We start from the raw sequence: 14,712 nt of genomic DNA, 5'->3' as shown, positions 1-14,712 counted from the left end.
AATTCTGGAAAATTTGAAATTTGCGAAGCTCAATTGATCGAGCATCGATCGAGCTGACAGAAGATTTCTCGGACAATCGAGGATCTGTCAAGAATCAATCAAGCTTCGCGGAATTGTTTCTCGATCGATCGAGCATCTATCGAGGATCGATCGAGCATCTGTCGAGGATCGATTGAGGACTGAGGGATCAGAATTTTTCTAAGTGTTTTTTATATATATTAAAGAGCAAGGCTATGTGTAATTTGTTTATGCATGTTTTAAATTAAAAACCTTTATTTTAAAACATCTAGTGGGAGAAAGATACAAGGGTTGGATCTCACGGCCTCCATTATCGGTTCATAGTAGTATGGGATAAGCACCTCGTCTTGGCGTATATGCCTCGCGATCCCAAAGGAAGGTGTTTATTTCATAGTGCTACGAGATTGAACTTACCCGTTTAAAATAGTGTGGACAAGCACCTCGTCTTGGCGTATATGCCTTACGATCCCAAAAGAGGGTGGTTTGTTTCATGGTACTACAGTTTAAACACTATAAAGGGAGATGAAATGTAGCTACACATGACTCTAGATAATGGTGTACTCTAGATAATGGTGTACACTAGACTAAGTGTAATGTTAACCTCCCAAAGGAGCTATGTCATTATTACTTAAAGGCTAAAAGTAATAGGCATATTGTTAGTGTTTGATAAGAGTTATCATGATAGCAATAATAATGAGAATACTTCTCAACCAATTAATGTGTTTATAATAAACTTGCTACCAAGGAATTATAGACATGGATAGGGTTGTCGTTGCATATATTATTTTATAATTTTATTAAGGTTCCATATTATATGCTTATATGCTAAATTGATAATGTCCAATTTACTTATCATATTCATGTTTATTACTTTCAGATTTGAACATGGCATCATTTAGCCCACTTGTTTCTATTCTTAATCAAAACAAATTGACTGGATCCAACTATGTTGACTGGAAATGAAATTTGGACATAGTTTTAATAGCTGAAGAGCACAAATATGTGCTTACTCAACCATGTCCTAGCTTTCCTTCATTAGATGCTCATTCTGAGGAAAAACAACAATATGATCGTTGGCAGAAATCTAATGAGATGGCCAAATGCTATATCCTAGCATCTATCTCAAATATTTTACAACATCAAATGCAGGATGTAGAACTAGCTTCGGGCATTATGTTAAATTTGAAGGAGATATTTGGTGAGCAAGGCCGTTCTACAAGGCCGTTCTGCAAGGCAAGAAACCATGAGACAAATTTATAATACCAAAATGGCTAAGGATACTTCAGTTAGGGAGCATTGTCTTACAATGATCTCTAATATGAATACATTAGAGGTTTTAGGTGCCGATATTGATGGAGAATCCCAAGTGGATATGATACTCCAATCACTACCAAAATCATTCAAGGAATTCAGACTGAATTATAATATGAACAAAAATGTTTATTCTTTGTCTAAATTGATGAATGAATTGGTAGTGGCGAAAGGCATCCTTGGTACTTCTAGTGTTGAAGCTAATGTGGGTGAAGCTTCTACTTCTTAACCTAAGTCGAAAGGCAATGGCAAGAAGAAGAAGAAGAAGGACTTCACTAAGCAAGAAGGTAAGCAAATTGCCTTAGGGGTTGCTGACAAAGGAAAGAAGCTTAAAGGAAAGTGTTTCCATTGTGGTGAGAAAGGACATTGGAAGAGGAATTGTCCAAAATTTAAAGCTGCCAAGAACAAGGGTACGAAAAGTTCTTTTCTTCTTGAAATATGTTTGGTACAAAATCCCATGGATTCCTAGTGTGTGGATTTAGATTGTACTAATCATATCTGCAATTCTTTACAGGGGTTCCAAGAGACCAGAAAGCTGAATGAAGAAGAATTGTTTCTTACTTAGCGGATGGGAGTAGAGTTCTAGTTGTATCTGTTGGAGTGCTTAATTTGTGTTTCAGTTCTAGGGTTTTAATATTGGAAGACTATCTGTTTGTACCTAATGTTCGTAGGAATTTAATTTCTGCAACTTATTTAGGTAAACATAGGTATTGTATTATCCTGAAAGACAATGTTGTAATAAAGAAGAATAAAATGTTTATCTGTTCTGGCAATATTGTGGATGGTCTTTATATTTTAACTCCTGATAAGCATGAATTATACAATTCTAAATTAGATAGTAACTTTCATGTAAAATCATTAAAGAGAAAGTTTCCTTCTAATGATGTATATCTTTGGCACTTGCGTTTGGGTCATATTAATTCAAATAGGATTCAAAGACTAATCAAAGATGGACTTTTAAAACTCATGGACTTTGATAAATTTCCAGTTTGTGAATCTTGTTTGGAAGATAAAATGACCAAATGACCTTTTAATGCAAAAGGTAAAAGAGCCCAAGAGTTGCTTGAATTAGTTCATACAGATGTATGTGGTTCTATGTCAACCCAAGCAAAAGGAGGTTATGAGTATTTCATCACTTTCACAGATGATTATTCAAGATATAGTTATGTGTACCTAATGAGACGAAAGTCTGAAGCCTTTGAAAAGTTCAAAGAGTTTAGGGCTGAAGTTGAGAATCAATTAGGCAAACGCATAAAGGCCATTCGATCTGATCGAGGTGGCGAATACCTTCTTGGGGATTTCAAGAATTACCTAATTCAGAATGGGATTGTATCCAAATTAACTGCACCTGGAACTCCTCAACAAAATGGTGTAGCGGAGAGAAGGAATAGGACTCTTTTGGAAATGGTTAGATCCATGATGAGTTATTCAACTTTACTGATTTCCTTTTAGGGATATGCACTAAAAACTGATATGCATATTTTGAATTTGGTTCCATCAAAATTTGTTCCTAACACACCCAAGGAATTGTGGAGTGGGCGTAAGCCTAGTATGAAGTATCTCCACATTTGGGGATGTCCAGCACATGTGTTGAAAGGGAAGTCTGATAAGTTGGAAGTTAAAACGGAAGTATGCATGTTTTTAGGGTATTCAAAAGAAACCAAAGGTTATTTATTCTATAAACATAAGGATAACAAAGTGTTTGTTAGTACTCATGCCAAATTCTTGGAAGATGATTATGTGAATAATTTTAATCCTAGAAGTAAAGTTGTCTTGGTTGAAATGAATGAACCTGTAATTGAACAACCAATGGATGAAACTAGGGATGATGTGACTGTATTAGATACACCACAAGATACTACCCATGAAATGTCTAGTACTCAGGTGCCTCATTGTAGTGGGAGAATTGTTCGGTCTCCTATAAGATTTATAGATTTGGGAGAAACTTATGAAACTATCTCAGAAGAGGTTGAATCGGATCGTTACACTTATGATGAAGCAATAAATGATATAGATGCACATCATTGGGTCCAAGCTATGAAATCTGAATTGGATTTTATGTATTCCAATCATGTGTGTGATCTTGTAGAGGCGCCTAACGACATTAAACTTATTGGTTGCAAATGGGTTTACAAGAGGAAGAGAGGGATAGATGAAAAGGTTAAAACCTTTAAAGCAAGACTAGTGGTGAAAGGGTATACACAAAAAGAAGGCATTGACTATGATGAAACTTTTTCGTCAGTAGCCATGCTTATATCTATCGAAATTCTCTTATCCATTGCTGCTCATTATGATTATGAGATTTGACAAATGGATGTCAAGACTGCATTTCTTAATGACAATCTTGAATAAGAAATCTACATGTTGCAACCAGAAGGTTTCATAGCAAAGAACCAAGAGCATATGGTATGCAAGTTAAAAAGGTCCATTTATGGACTTAAGCAAGCATCTAGGTCATGGAACATCAGATTTGATCAGGCAATCAAATCATTTGGTTTTGAACAAAATCTTGATGAACCATGTGTGTACAAAAGACATCAAGATAAATTAGCAATGTTCCTAGTGCTTTATGTAGATGATATTCTACTCATTGGAAATGATGTAGGAGTAATTTCATCGGTTAAAGTTTGGTTGTCAAGCCAATTTGATATGAAGGACTTGGGCGAAACTAATTATATTCTAGGTATCAAGCTTTGGCGAGATCGAAAGAATAGGATGTTAGGTTTGTCACAAGCTGGATATATAGATAAGGTTCTAGAACGGTTTAGCATGCAAAACTCCAAGAAATGATTATTTCCTTTTAGACATAGAGTTCCTCTGTCTGATGACCAAAGGTCTAAGACTCAAGAGGAAGAAAATATGATGAGAAAAATTCCCTATGCTTCTGCTGTGGGAAGTCTCATGTATGGCATGCTTTGTACTGGATCGGATATTTGTTATTAAGTTGGCATGGTCAGTCGATATCAATCAAATCCAGGACCTAAACATTGGCAAGTTATAAAGCATATTCTCAAGTATCTAAGGAGAGCGAGGGATTATATGCTTGTTTACTGTTGTAAGGATTTGATTCCCATTGGCTATACAGATTCAGATTTTCAGTCGAATCTAGACTTCAGAAAATCCACGCCGGGTTGTGTTTTTACCTTGGGAGGTGGAGCTATAAGTTGGAGGAGTGTTAAGCAATCTTGTATTGTCGACTCCACCATGGAAGCCGAATATGTTGCCACTTGTGAAGTAGCAAAAGAGGCTGTTTGGCTTAAGAAATTCCTTTCTGATCTTGGTGTTGTGAGCATTGAGCAAGTTCTTATTACATTGTTCTGCGACAATAGTGGAGCGGTTGCACAATCCAAGGATCCAAGGAATCATAAGAAAGGAAAGCACATAGAGAGAAAGTATCACATCATTCGAGACAATGTTGCTCGTGGAGATGTGGTAGTCACAAAGATTAATGGTGCAAAGAATCTAGCAAATCCCTTTACCAAAGCCTTACCCCAAAGGACTTTCAAGTCACATTTGGAGGAGATGGAAGTTAGATTAGTGCACAATAGTCTTTCGGGCATGTGGGAGATTGTTACGATGTGTGCCCTTAAATCCTATTGTATGATGCTATGTATGTTATTATGTATGACATTATGTATGACTTAATGTTGTATTTAATAAAGTTATTTTATTTTTATCAAAAAACAATAATGGTAACATGAATATTGGGACATTATCATATAGCCTACAAGATGTGTTGTATATAATTTATGTGATTTAGTCACAGAAGATGTAAATCACAAGTTCCTTGTAAACTCAAAATGTAGTTCATAGTCGGTGATGAAATTGGGCATTTTATCTGCGAAGACTATAACATATCAACTAAGATGATTTGTCTTGATTATGGAAATGGAGATTTCTAGTTAGTATGTTGACATGTTTTAAGAGTTGAAACATATTGAACTGGACCGCTGTGAGATTTATTATTCTTCCAACGACTGTCAATTGAATAATAAACTCATGACTTGTATTTGCATGAACTCTTAATCTTGAGAGAATAATGGACTTGATCATGAGATGTAGGTTGCTTTGATATATTAGGAGTGAGATCTAAAGTTACAGTCAAAACCTCAATATGTTGGGCAATCACATATAGTGTTGATGGAACATATATTTTCAAGATGTAGTTCATAGTCTCTTAAAGGAGATACAAAATATTCCCTTGAGATAAGTTTAATGAGTTTCCTATTCAGAAAGTTAGGCCTAACCACTTTAGTAAGAAGTTACTAAAGTATATGTTTATGGAATTGGATTTCATAAATATATGATGAATAACTGAAAGGATTAAACCGGGTACTCAAGGAATGAAGATGTAGTAATCTACAAAGTGGCAGTCTACTTTCATGACTTTGTATTACTACGAATATTTTATGAAGGGGTTGCATGTACAATAAAGTCTTGAGATATAATTTATAAATAAGGCCTAGAGTGCAACTATATTTATATAATGTATTAAATATAGTTAATGGTAACTTTAGACTTGTCAAGAGTTGACAGAAAAGCCCAAGGCCCATTGGAGCTAGTGTCTTATTGGAAAGGCCCACACACTTAAGCCCAATTGGAAAGGCCCAAAAGGCCAGCCTAATTAGATAATCAGTTAGATACAAAGGGAAAAACATACAGAATTTTCTTTAGAGAAGTGTGAGAACACATTTGCGAAGTGGAATAAGAAGTGTTAGACACTTTTGACATTCTACCTTTAGAACTGATTGAGAGACCACACATCTTGGGCTTTAGTGGAATTGGAGTGAAGATTGAAAGTTTTTCCAAGTGCTTCTGATCTTCGGTTTTGAAATTCACCGCTCCAAGGTACACTCTCTTGTTCTCAAATTCTGAAACTTAAATAGTGCATGTTAACATTTATGAGTGAAGTAGATCCGTAATTTTTCCACTACGTACATGCGTATTTCCATCACTGATGATGCAAAGGAAATCAGTAGGCTGAATGCTCCGAGCTTCAATGGGCTAGTAATTGCTCAGAAGACCTGAAAAGAAAGAAAAACAAGATCAAAGGTTACTAGGGTGAACCAGCCAAGAACCCCCCGATGCTTAAGTTAGTTTTTTCTCTAGAATTCAAGAATTCCAACTTTAGGAGTAGTAGAAACTTACTTTCATTTGATATGGATGAGTCCTTATATAGTGAGCTTTGGTGTGGTTACTTGTTTAGTTACTTCCTCAACATGTACGGAAGTTAGAAGGTTCAGACATAACTTCTACAACTACTATAGAGGTTAGAAGGTTCAATCTTATCTTCTACAATTGCCATTAGAAGTTAAGAACTTAGTGGAAAGTTATAATAATGAATAAGGATTTTGCTCATACTTCAAAATAGTAGAATGTGGTCTGAATTATAAGCTTTTTTACATAAATCCATTCTGAAAATTTTCTGAGTGTTGAAAGGTCATCTAGGTGCTTCCCTAATGGACGACCGTCATACTCATGGATGACTTCCTGATGGTGGACGACCTTCTTATGTTGGGTAACCTTTTTTGGTCTTGGACAGCATTATGGACGATCTGGAGATAGTTCGATTTTTAGTTCACCATCAAGCATAAATAGTTTTTTTTTTTTTCAAAATTTTTAAAAATATTTTAAATTTTTTTAATTTACCAAATGAAACACTTGAAAAATCTCGATACAGGCCCATAAAAACCCAGTATTTCTTCCAGTACATTTTAAAGGAGTACCGGTATTATTTTAATGGCCGGTACTATAAATTTTTCCAGTATCACCGGTACCGCTACAATATTAACTTCCTTGATAACTAATCTATCCCAATTACAAAGAGTAGCTAAGTAGACAATATTGTGACCCAAAAAATTTATAAACCTTGGAACAAAAACAAAGTCCCAACACTAGAAACAACACAAAAGAGATTTGATATATATGATAAAAGAGTTCAACTCAGGGGAGGAGAAGTTTACGATTGTAGGAAATTTACTAGTATCTTTAAATCACCTTCAAAAATCACAGAAATAACACAATTGGGTCAATTTGTGAACAAAATGAAATTCTATTTTATTATGCTTTATGTGATAGTGAAAATCTAAATTTGATTGATTCCTGTTCAAGTGGCAGCAAGGTTGTTGGGGAAAATGGCTAAATGCCCATTATTTTTAAAGTATGTAGCAAAACACTCATTTTCCAAAGTATCTGGCAAAATGTCACTGCCTTAAAACTTGATTTTAACAAAATCGAATTCTTCATAAAACTCGATATCCTTAAAATCAAGTTCTATCTGTATTTTTAAGTAGAACTTGACATTAGTAACATTGAGTTCCACTTAAATTTTCAAACAAATTTAAGTGGAAAATATGCATAAAAATTGAAAATTTAAGTGTAAAAATATGTATAGAAATTGACATTAGCAATATCGAGTTTCAGAAATAAGGACATTTTGCTAGATACTTTGGAAATAAGGGTGTTTTGTTACATACTTTAAAAATAAATAGTGTTTACCCATTTTCCCTTGTGATTGTTACACCAAACTTGTGGTTGTGGTAAAGTGACAAATTGAGAATTATTCATTAAAATACTATTTTCCTTCTTGAAATTAGGCTTAAAAAAAATCGAATTTATCATTCAAATTTAAAATATTTATAATTTAGCCTATGACAATTCTGTCATACATTTGTTCACGGTCAAGTAAATGGTATACATGATAGAGAGAGTCCCTGCTTGACATGATATGCATTATCTTTATTATAATCAAACTTCTCCCTTCCATTGGCATTTATTTGTTTTGTTGTCACACTATGCATTATGTTTGGTTACTGACCGCCCAATTGGTTATGAATTACATACGAAATCACCTTTATTTTTAATTTTTTTAAAGAAATCACAATTTATTTATTATTCTGAATCATATGATATGGGATACTAATTCTAATATAATAATAAAAATTTGATTTTAGAAGTTTATATTTCACAAATTTCAGTCATGTGACAGTGTATAGACAGCAAGTGTGTAATAGCACGTAATAATTATTACTCTTATGAAATAATTTTTAGGACTCTTATTTATATTAGCTCGTACAAAAATTTCTATTTATTTTAAAAGAAGAACCTACTTTTTTTTTTTTATCTTACATACTTACTTTTCAAAACATTTCATATTAAATTATCTATTTTACTTACATTTTATTAAAATATCAAATTTTATTGATTTTTAAAATTTTTTTATACACAACAATTACTATCCACTATTTTCATTAATTATAATAAAAAAATTAAATACAAAATAAATAGTGTGATTACTGTAACAGATTTTTTTTTTTTTGGAGAGTTTAATCCTATAATGTAACTCCTGATAAATTAATAATAGCAACTATAGTACATTCAGTTTGGGGAAAAAATAATGGTAGGAAAATAGTATGAAGCTCAAACTTAAGAAATGAACCAGTAACAGCTTATCGTCACCACCGCCTTCACCCACTTGTTTTATTATATACTAGCATCATCACGTGTGATGAGATTTTTTTTTTTAGTGGTAGTAGCAAAAAAAAATTCAATATTTTATATATATATATATATAATTTTTATTTTGAGAATTTAATTTATAAATGGATAAATAAATTTGAAAATCAATAGGAAAGTGACCCTATTTTTTAGGTAATGTTTTAGTAGAAGTTAAGGTTGTATTTTTACCAAATTGTCCTTTAGTTTTATCTCTACTTAAACATAGGAATGCAATGGTATTTTAGAACTAAAAAAATGTGGATTGTCCTTTAGTTTTATATATATATATATATATATATATATATATATATATATATTTATTTTTGGATAAGCGTGGAGTGTTTAACTTATTTTTATATTTAAAAATAAGATAAACATATAATTGTTTTAAAAAAGTGGGTTAGTAAAAAAATATTTCTATTTTATAGACAATATTTGAGTGCTAGACGTATATTTTCACCCTACTATTTTTTAATTTTGTCTGTACGAGCATTTTAGAGAAAAAAAAAATCCCGTACAAACGGGGAAAGCCCTTAAATAGTTGGATTGAAGAATTGATATATGCTAACGTATTTCTACTCCTAGAGATCAGATCTTCGCACATGCACACCAGATCTGACTAAAAAAAAAAAAAAAACCTTTCTCCGTTTAATTTCAGCAAACAAACAAATAAACACTAAAATTTGAAATCTCTCTTTCTCTCACCCAGAGTCTGAAGAAATTTTCCATTTCTTTTTTTCTCCGAGACATATTAACAAAAACTCTCACTACCAAAAAAAAAAAAATGAGTTTGCGATCAAACCCTAGAAGAACCTTCTTCTCACTCTCTCTTATCTCAATCCTTGTCTTCCTCCTCTTCACCTCCTTCGCTCTTGCTCAGGTCTCTCTCTCTCTCGCTATATATATATGTGTGGTGTTCGTTGGTGATTGTGATTGTGTTTGTTGTGAATTTTAGGAGTTCGAGCTTGATACTGACAAGGAAGAGTCTACTGGATCCAAAGATCTGGGTCGCCGTAGCAAGGTTCGTGTGTGTAGGTGTTTTTATTTAAGGATTTGTTTGATTGGCTGCTGAGAAAATTTGATTAGAAAGAAAAAGAAAAAAAGAGAAACTTTTACATGTTTTATGTGTTTGTTTTGGGTTGCATTAAGTTTTGGATAATTGAATGGTTAAATTAGTGATGTTGGATTGTTTTTGAGGCAATTCAAACTAATTATTAACTAGGCCGAAGAGAAAATCTGAGAACTCGTGTTTGTTTAGTTGCTGAGAAAATTTGAGTAGAAAGAGGAAATAGAAACATTTTATGGTTATACATATTTTTATGTTTTTGTCTATTTTGGTTGCATTTGGGATTTATGGTCAAATTAGGTTATTTTGATGTTGGGTTGTTTCCAAGACAAATTAAACCCCAACTATTAACTATGCTGAAGAGAACATTTGAAAACTTGTATTAGTTTTTTTTTTCCTTCTATTGTTTGGTTTTTTCAGGAAATGAATTTCTAGACTTGTCTATTTTGTGCTTTGCCTTTTCTTTTTGAGATTTAGGAAGTAGTGGGTATGCTTAATTTTCCATTAAGTTTATTAATTTTTTTAATAGTAGTTGGTTTGGTTCCAATGGAATTGAAATCCCACCTGAAAGAAGTCAAATATTTCCCCTCTCTGTGTGTCTTGAAAACAAGAGATAATTTATAATCGAGAGAAACAACCATTGCTCTTATATATATCTCGGGTATGCCAATGAGCTCTAACTCAAGTGGAATCTCCTTTAGTTGAAGAGCAAGGTGGAGGCTCAGGTTGTGGGTTCAAGGGTGACCAGGTGCATGTGTGACTTAAGAAGTATATATTTTGTGTACCTAGGTTGCACATTTGCAGTTGCACCTATTTTTGCACTTATTTGACAAAATTACTATGAAAATGCGAAACTATTATTTGTCATTTGAAATATAAGGTTCCCTTTTTTAATTTCATTTTTTTCCCTACGAGTTTGAATCATAAGATTCTTCCATACTTTTTCTTAACAATCAACCATAGCTTTTGACACGTGTAATTTTCTGTCTTTTTAAGTAGAATTAGTAGCATTGTATAAATTTGAGTTGTATTTAAATTAGAAGTTTAGTTTCTGGTTCTTTTTAATGTGTTTTTTTTTTAATAATACTTCTACATTAATTTCTGTGTACAGATTAGTTTGAGCGACCTTGAGAGTATTGGGGACAAGACTGGTCTCAAATTGGACTCTGAAGGTCTTGGAATTTTCGATGCATTTTTCACAAGTTTTTCAATGATTCTTGTCAGTGAGGTTGGTGCATTCAATTCCTGTTTTTATTTATTTATTTAGCACCAGTTTTAGCAAATTATGGTCTTTTAACTGCTTGCATTTATTTATTCTCTTAGTAACTTTTTGGTACAAGCTTTCTAGCTTTGGTGAAAATGGAGTTATTGAAAAGGCTGTACCTAGAAAAAAATGAGCAAAGTTTTATAAAGGCTGTATTTTGAAAAGGGGTGTTTTCAAACCGCTGTGGAAAATGGGCACTAGTAACATTATTTTAAGAGAAAAAAGCATGAAATGATGGACCAAGTCATGTTAACAGACAAGTGATTAAGCTTGCCCTTTTTGCTGCTTGTATAATTGATTTTGCTCTCTTCACCGGATTTCTGTTCATTGCCTTGGTGAAATTTGACAATCATGCTGCTAGATTGGAGATGAGACATTTATAATAGCAGCTCTTATGGCGATGCGTCACCCCAAGTCAATTGTTTTATCTGGTGCTTTGACTGCCTTGATTGTAATGACTGTAAGTTCACTAATTTTCTATTTCCTTTTATTTATTTTCATTTATTTTTAGTTCGATAATTGCATTATTTCTTTTACACCTTGCTCGTTATTTGTGGTTCTGATGAGGTAATGCATTTCTTGGTGCTGTAATGGAATGACTTTTCAGCAACTACAAAGAACTACTGACTGTTCTTTCACTTATTGTTATCAACATTAAAGAAGTTGTCCGTCCATGTCAATTAGGTACTTTCCACTGGACTTGGTAGGATTGTGCCGAATTTAATATCTAGAAAGCATACCAATAGTGCAGCTACAGGTATATGTATAGTTTATCTTTTTGTATTTGTATTTACTTTGCTTTCTTCTTTTGGTCACTAAGCCTGTAATCACTTTTTTTTCACCTCTTATATTCACGCAGTGCTTTCAACATAGTGCTATGTATCTCATCTGCAAATGCTGATGCATACATGTTAATATTGTATTGATTTGATTTGTCTCTCTTCGTGGAAATTTTTATTTACAGCCTCTTTAATGGATTATTCCCTCACTTGCACGTTGCTTTTAGATAAGTGAAGCAAATAAAAATGACAGTGTTCTTGTAATGTTGGCTTAAAATTATTTTTGAATATCTGGTAACTAACCCTAATGTTTTCTACCTATCAGAAAAACTTGGATAATAATATGAACTTGATTTGTACCTGTTGGCACCATGATGTTGTATTATGTACATCCTGTCTGGTTGGCTGCAAATCATAATTTTGTTAAAATTAACACCCAAAATGAGCGTCTTATGAGTACAAACCACACATGAGCAGTTTAAGATGAGGTTTGTGCCTGGTTATTTCTCTTCGGGATTGAACTCCAAAGGCTTAAACAACTTTTGGTGGTGATATGACGCACATGAGATTGTATTACTTGATGCCTCTACTTGATGAATTATAGTACGGTGCTTGCTAATGAGTTCAGATCACAGTATTAAACTGTTATGTTCTGTTGTCTTCATTGCATCTCTTCGAAAAGATGAATGAACCCTGAATCTTTGGCTTCCTCTTTTAACTCCTAGATTTATGTTGCATTGTTTAGATGGTTTTACAATTTGTTGATCTAATTAGATAACATTAGTTGTCAACTTGTCAACTGAATGAGGTTAATGAAAATTAGCTTTTTGTATTCTTTCCGTATGCAGTTCTTTATTTAATTTTTGGAGGGCGATTACTTTACATTGCGTGGAGGTCAGATTCAAAATCTTCTCAGAAAAAGGAGATGGAAGAAGTATGTATTTTATGCACTCAACTTCAGTTTGAGATTTGCTTATGTAATGTCTTCTGTTTTCTTTTTCAATGTACTCATAAGTTTGCTGGTTATAAATGGCAATCAGCTGGAAATTGCAGAACTATGATATTTGCAAGCGTTTTGGCCATAGATCTGTGTGTTATATGATTCCATCACCACTTTAACTCTTAGATTTTATCCAGGTCGCATCACATGTACTTGGAGTTTATGCTAGATATAGTCTTAATTAGACAATAATCCATAATTTATGGTTGCCTTTTCCACATGTTCATCTTATGCATTTAGTTATAGTTACAGCAGTTTTTTCCCCGGTGTTTTCTCCTTCTGTTATTATATTTTTTTGACTCTCCCCTATGCATGTTCTAATTTATTACTTTTGATGGAAGGATATTGAATCAGGCAGCATTTATGGGCTTGCAAATGCAACTTAGAATTTTCTTTTTGTTGAATTTGAAACTGCCTTTGCCCTGAAATGTCTTTTTCTGTCTCGTGTATTTAGGTAGAAGAGAAACTTGAGGCTGGACAAGGAAAAACAACCTACCGCCGTTTCCTTTCAAGATTTTGTACTCCAATATTTTTGGAGGTATGCCTTGTGCATGTGGTTCTTATTTCCTTATAACATTCTTAATGCTGAAATTGATGTTTTACTTTCATTGTTTGTTAATCCAACATTTACAGCACATATCAATTATATCTGTATTATGTGATCCTTCTACCTAAAGAATAAATAGATGAATAAGAAATGTCTATGGGTCCATGATGGATATTTTTTTAAGTCTTACGTTAACTGCTGTAGCTGAAAATTTCTGTTTTACCATTTGCAGTCATTTGTATTAACATTTCTAGCAGAGTGGGGAGATCGTAGCCAGATAGCAACGATTGCTGTAAGATTTTTTTTTCTTTGTTTATTTCTTTCTTCCATTTAGTTTGTTATGGCCCATTTTACATTTCTTCAGGGTAATTTAACATCATGAATGAATTTGATTTTTTCAATATGTACTCTTGTACATGATTTTTGCTTGTATGTTGGTTCTTTCACTCATGTGCAGAACTATTCAGGGCTTCATAAGTTTGTAAATTTTGAGGTGTTTGACTTCATATATCCTTTCTCTTAGTATCAACTTTGAACTTTGCGTCATGATATTATATGGATTCTAGTGTGATATTAAATTTGATGTTATGCAGTTTCACGGACTTAGGAACTGGTCCTGTATTCTTAAGTATTAAAATAGGCCTATTGTTTCTTGAGAAGAGCTAGTTGTTACCTAGTATTATAAGATTGAGTTGTTGAACCCCGAATTGCCATTATTGGTTCTTCATTTTCTAGGATGAGTACTTCATTGTGTTTATTTCCTCTTCATATTCATCTGTATACTGTTGTAGTTGCTTGAATTCTGCAGTGTAGTAATATATAGTTTACTTGTAGTTTTTCACACTTACGAACTATGACTTGTGATTCTGCAGCTGGCAACACACAAAGCCGCTATTGGAGTGGCTATGGGTGCCATAATAGGACATACTATCTGTACCTCAGTGGCAGTAGTGGGAGGAAGCATGCTAGCATCCAAGATCTCTCAACGCACAGTTGCTGCAATTGGAGGCTTGCTCTTCCTCGGATTTTCCTTGTCTTCCTATTTCTATCCTCCTTTATAATAGTGATATATTGTAGGCTGACCTGATTATTTTAGAGCATCAATTCTCTTCACTAGAAATTTTCCTCTCTTTTTTCTTTTCATTTTTTCCAATGTGTGGTTAAGTTCAAAGAAAAATATTATACGGACTGTTACCAAATTTAAAATAAAAAAAAAATTCTTTTGTGAAA

The 14,712-nt window shown here is 33.2% G+C and overlaps 1 protein-coding gene across 1 annotated transcript; it reads left to right on the top strand.

The window, feature by feature from the left end:
* The first annotated feature begins 9,348 nt into the window (after nucleotides 1–9,348).
* Nucleotides 9,349–14,712, top strand: LOC142607745 (GDT1-like protein 3). The gene is made up of 9 exons (XM_075779354.1): nucleotides 9,349–9,706; nucleotides 9,782–9,847; nucleotides 11,004–11,120; nucleotides 11,518–11,616; nucleotides 11,841–11,913; nucleotides 12,784–12,869; nucleotides 13,390–13,473; nucleotides 13,715–13,774; nucleotides 14,355–14,712. The coding sequence occupies exons 1-9, from the start codon at nucleotides 9,611–9,613 to the stop codon at nucleotides 14,541–14,543; spliced, it is 870 nt and encodes a 289-aa protein (XP_075635469.1). The 5' UTR covers nucleotides 9,349–9,610; the 3' UTR covers nucleotides 14,544–14,712.

This window comes from Castanea sativa, chromosome 8 (assembly GCF_040712315.1).
Source record: "Castanea sativa cultivar Marrone di Chiusa Pesio chromosome 8, ASM4071231v1".
Classification (NCBI taxonomy): Eukaryota; Viridiplantae; Streptophyta; class Magnoliopsida; order Fagales; family Fagaceae; genus Castanea; species Castanea sativa.
This window is presented reverse-complemented; position numbering and strand designations above follow the sequence as displayed.

Bases quoted from the DNA above. Each gene is read 5' to 3' on its own strand.
- LOC142607745 (XM_075779354.1), top strand. From the start codon at position 9,611: ATGAGTTTGCGATCAAACCCTAGAAGAACCTTCTTCTCACTCTCTCTT. The intron at 9,707-9,781 runs GTCTCTCTCTCT...TGTGAATTTTAG, and splicing joins CCTCCTTCGCTCTTGCTCAG to GAGTTCGAGCTTGATACTGA. The intron at 12,870-13,389 runs GTATGTATTTTA...TCGTGTATTTAG, and splicing joins AGAAAAAGGAGATGGAAGAA to GTAGAAGAGAAACTTGAGGC.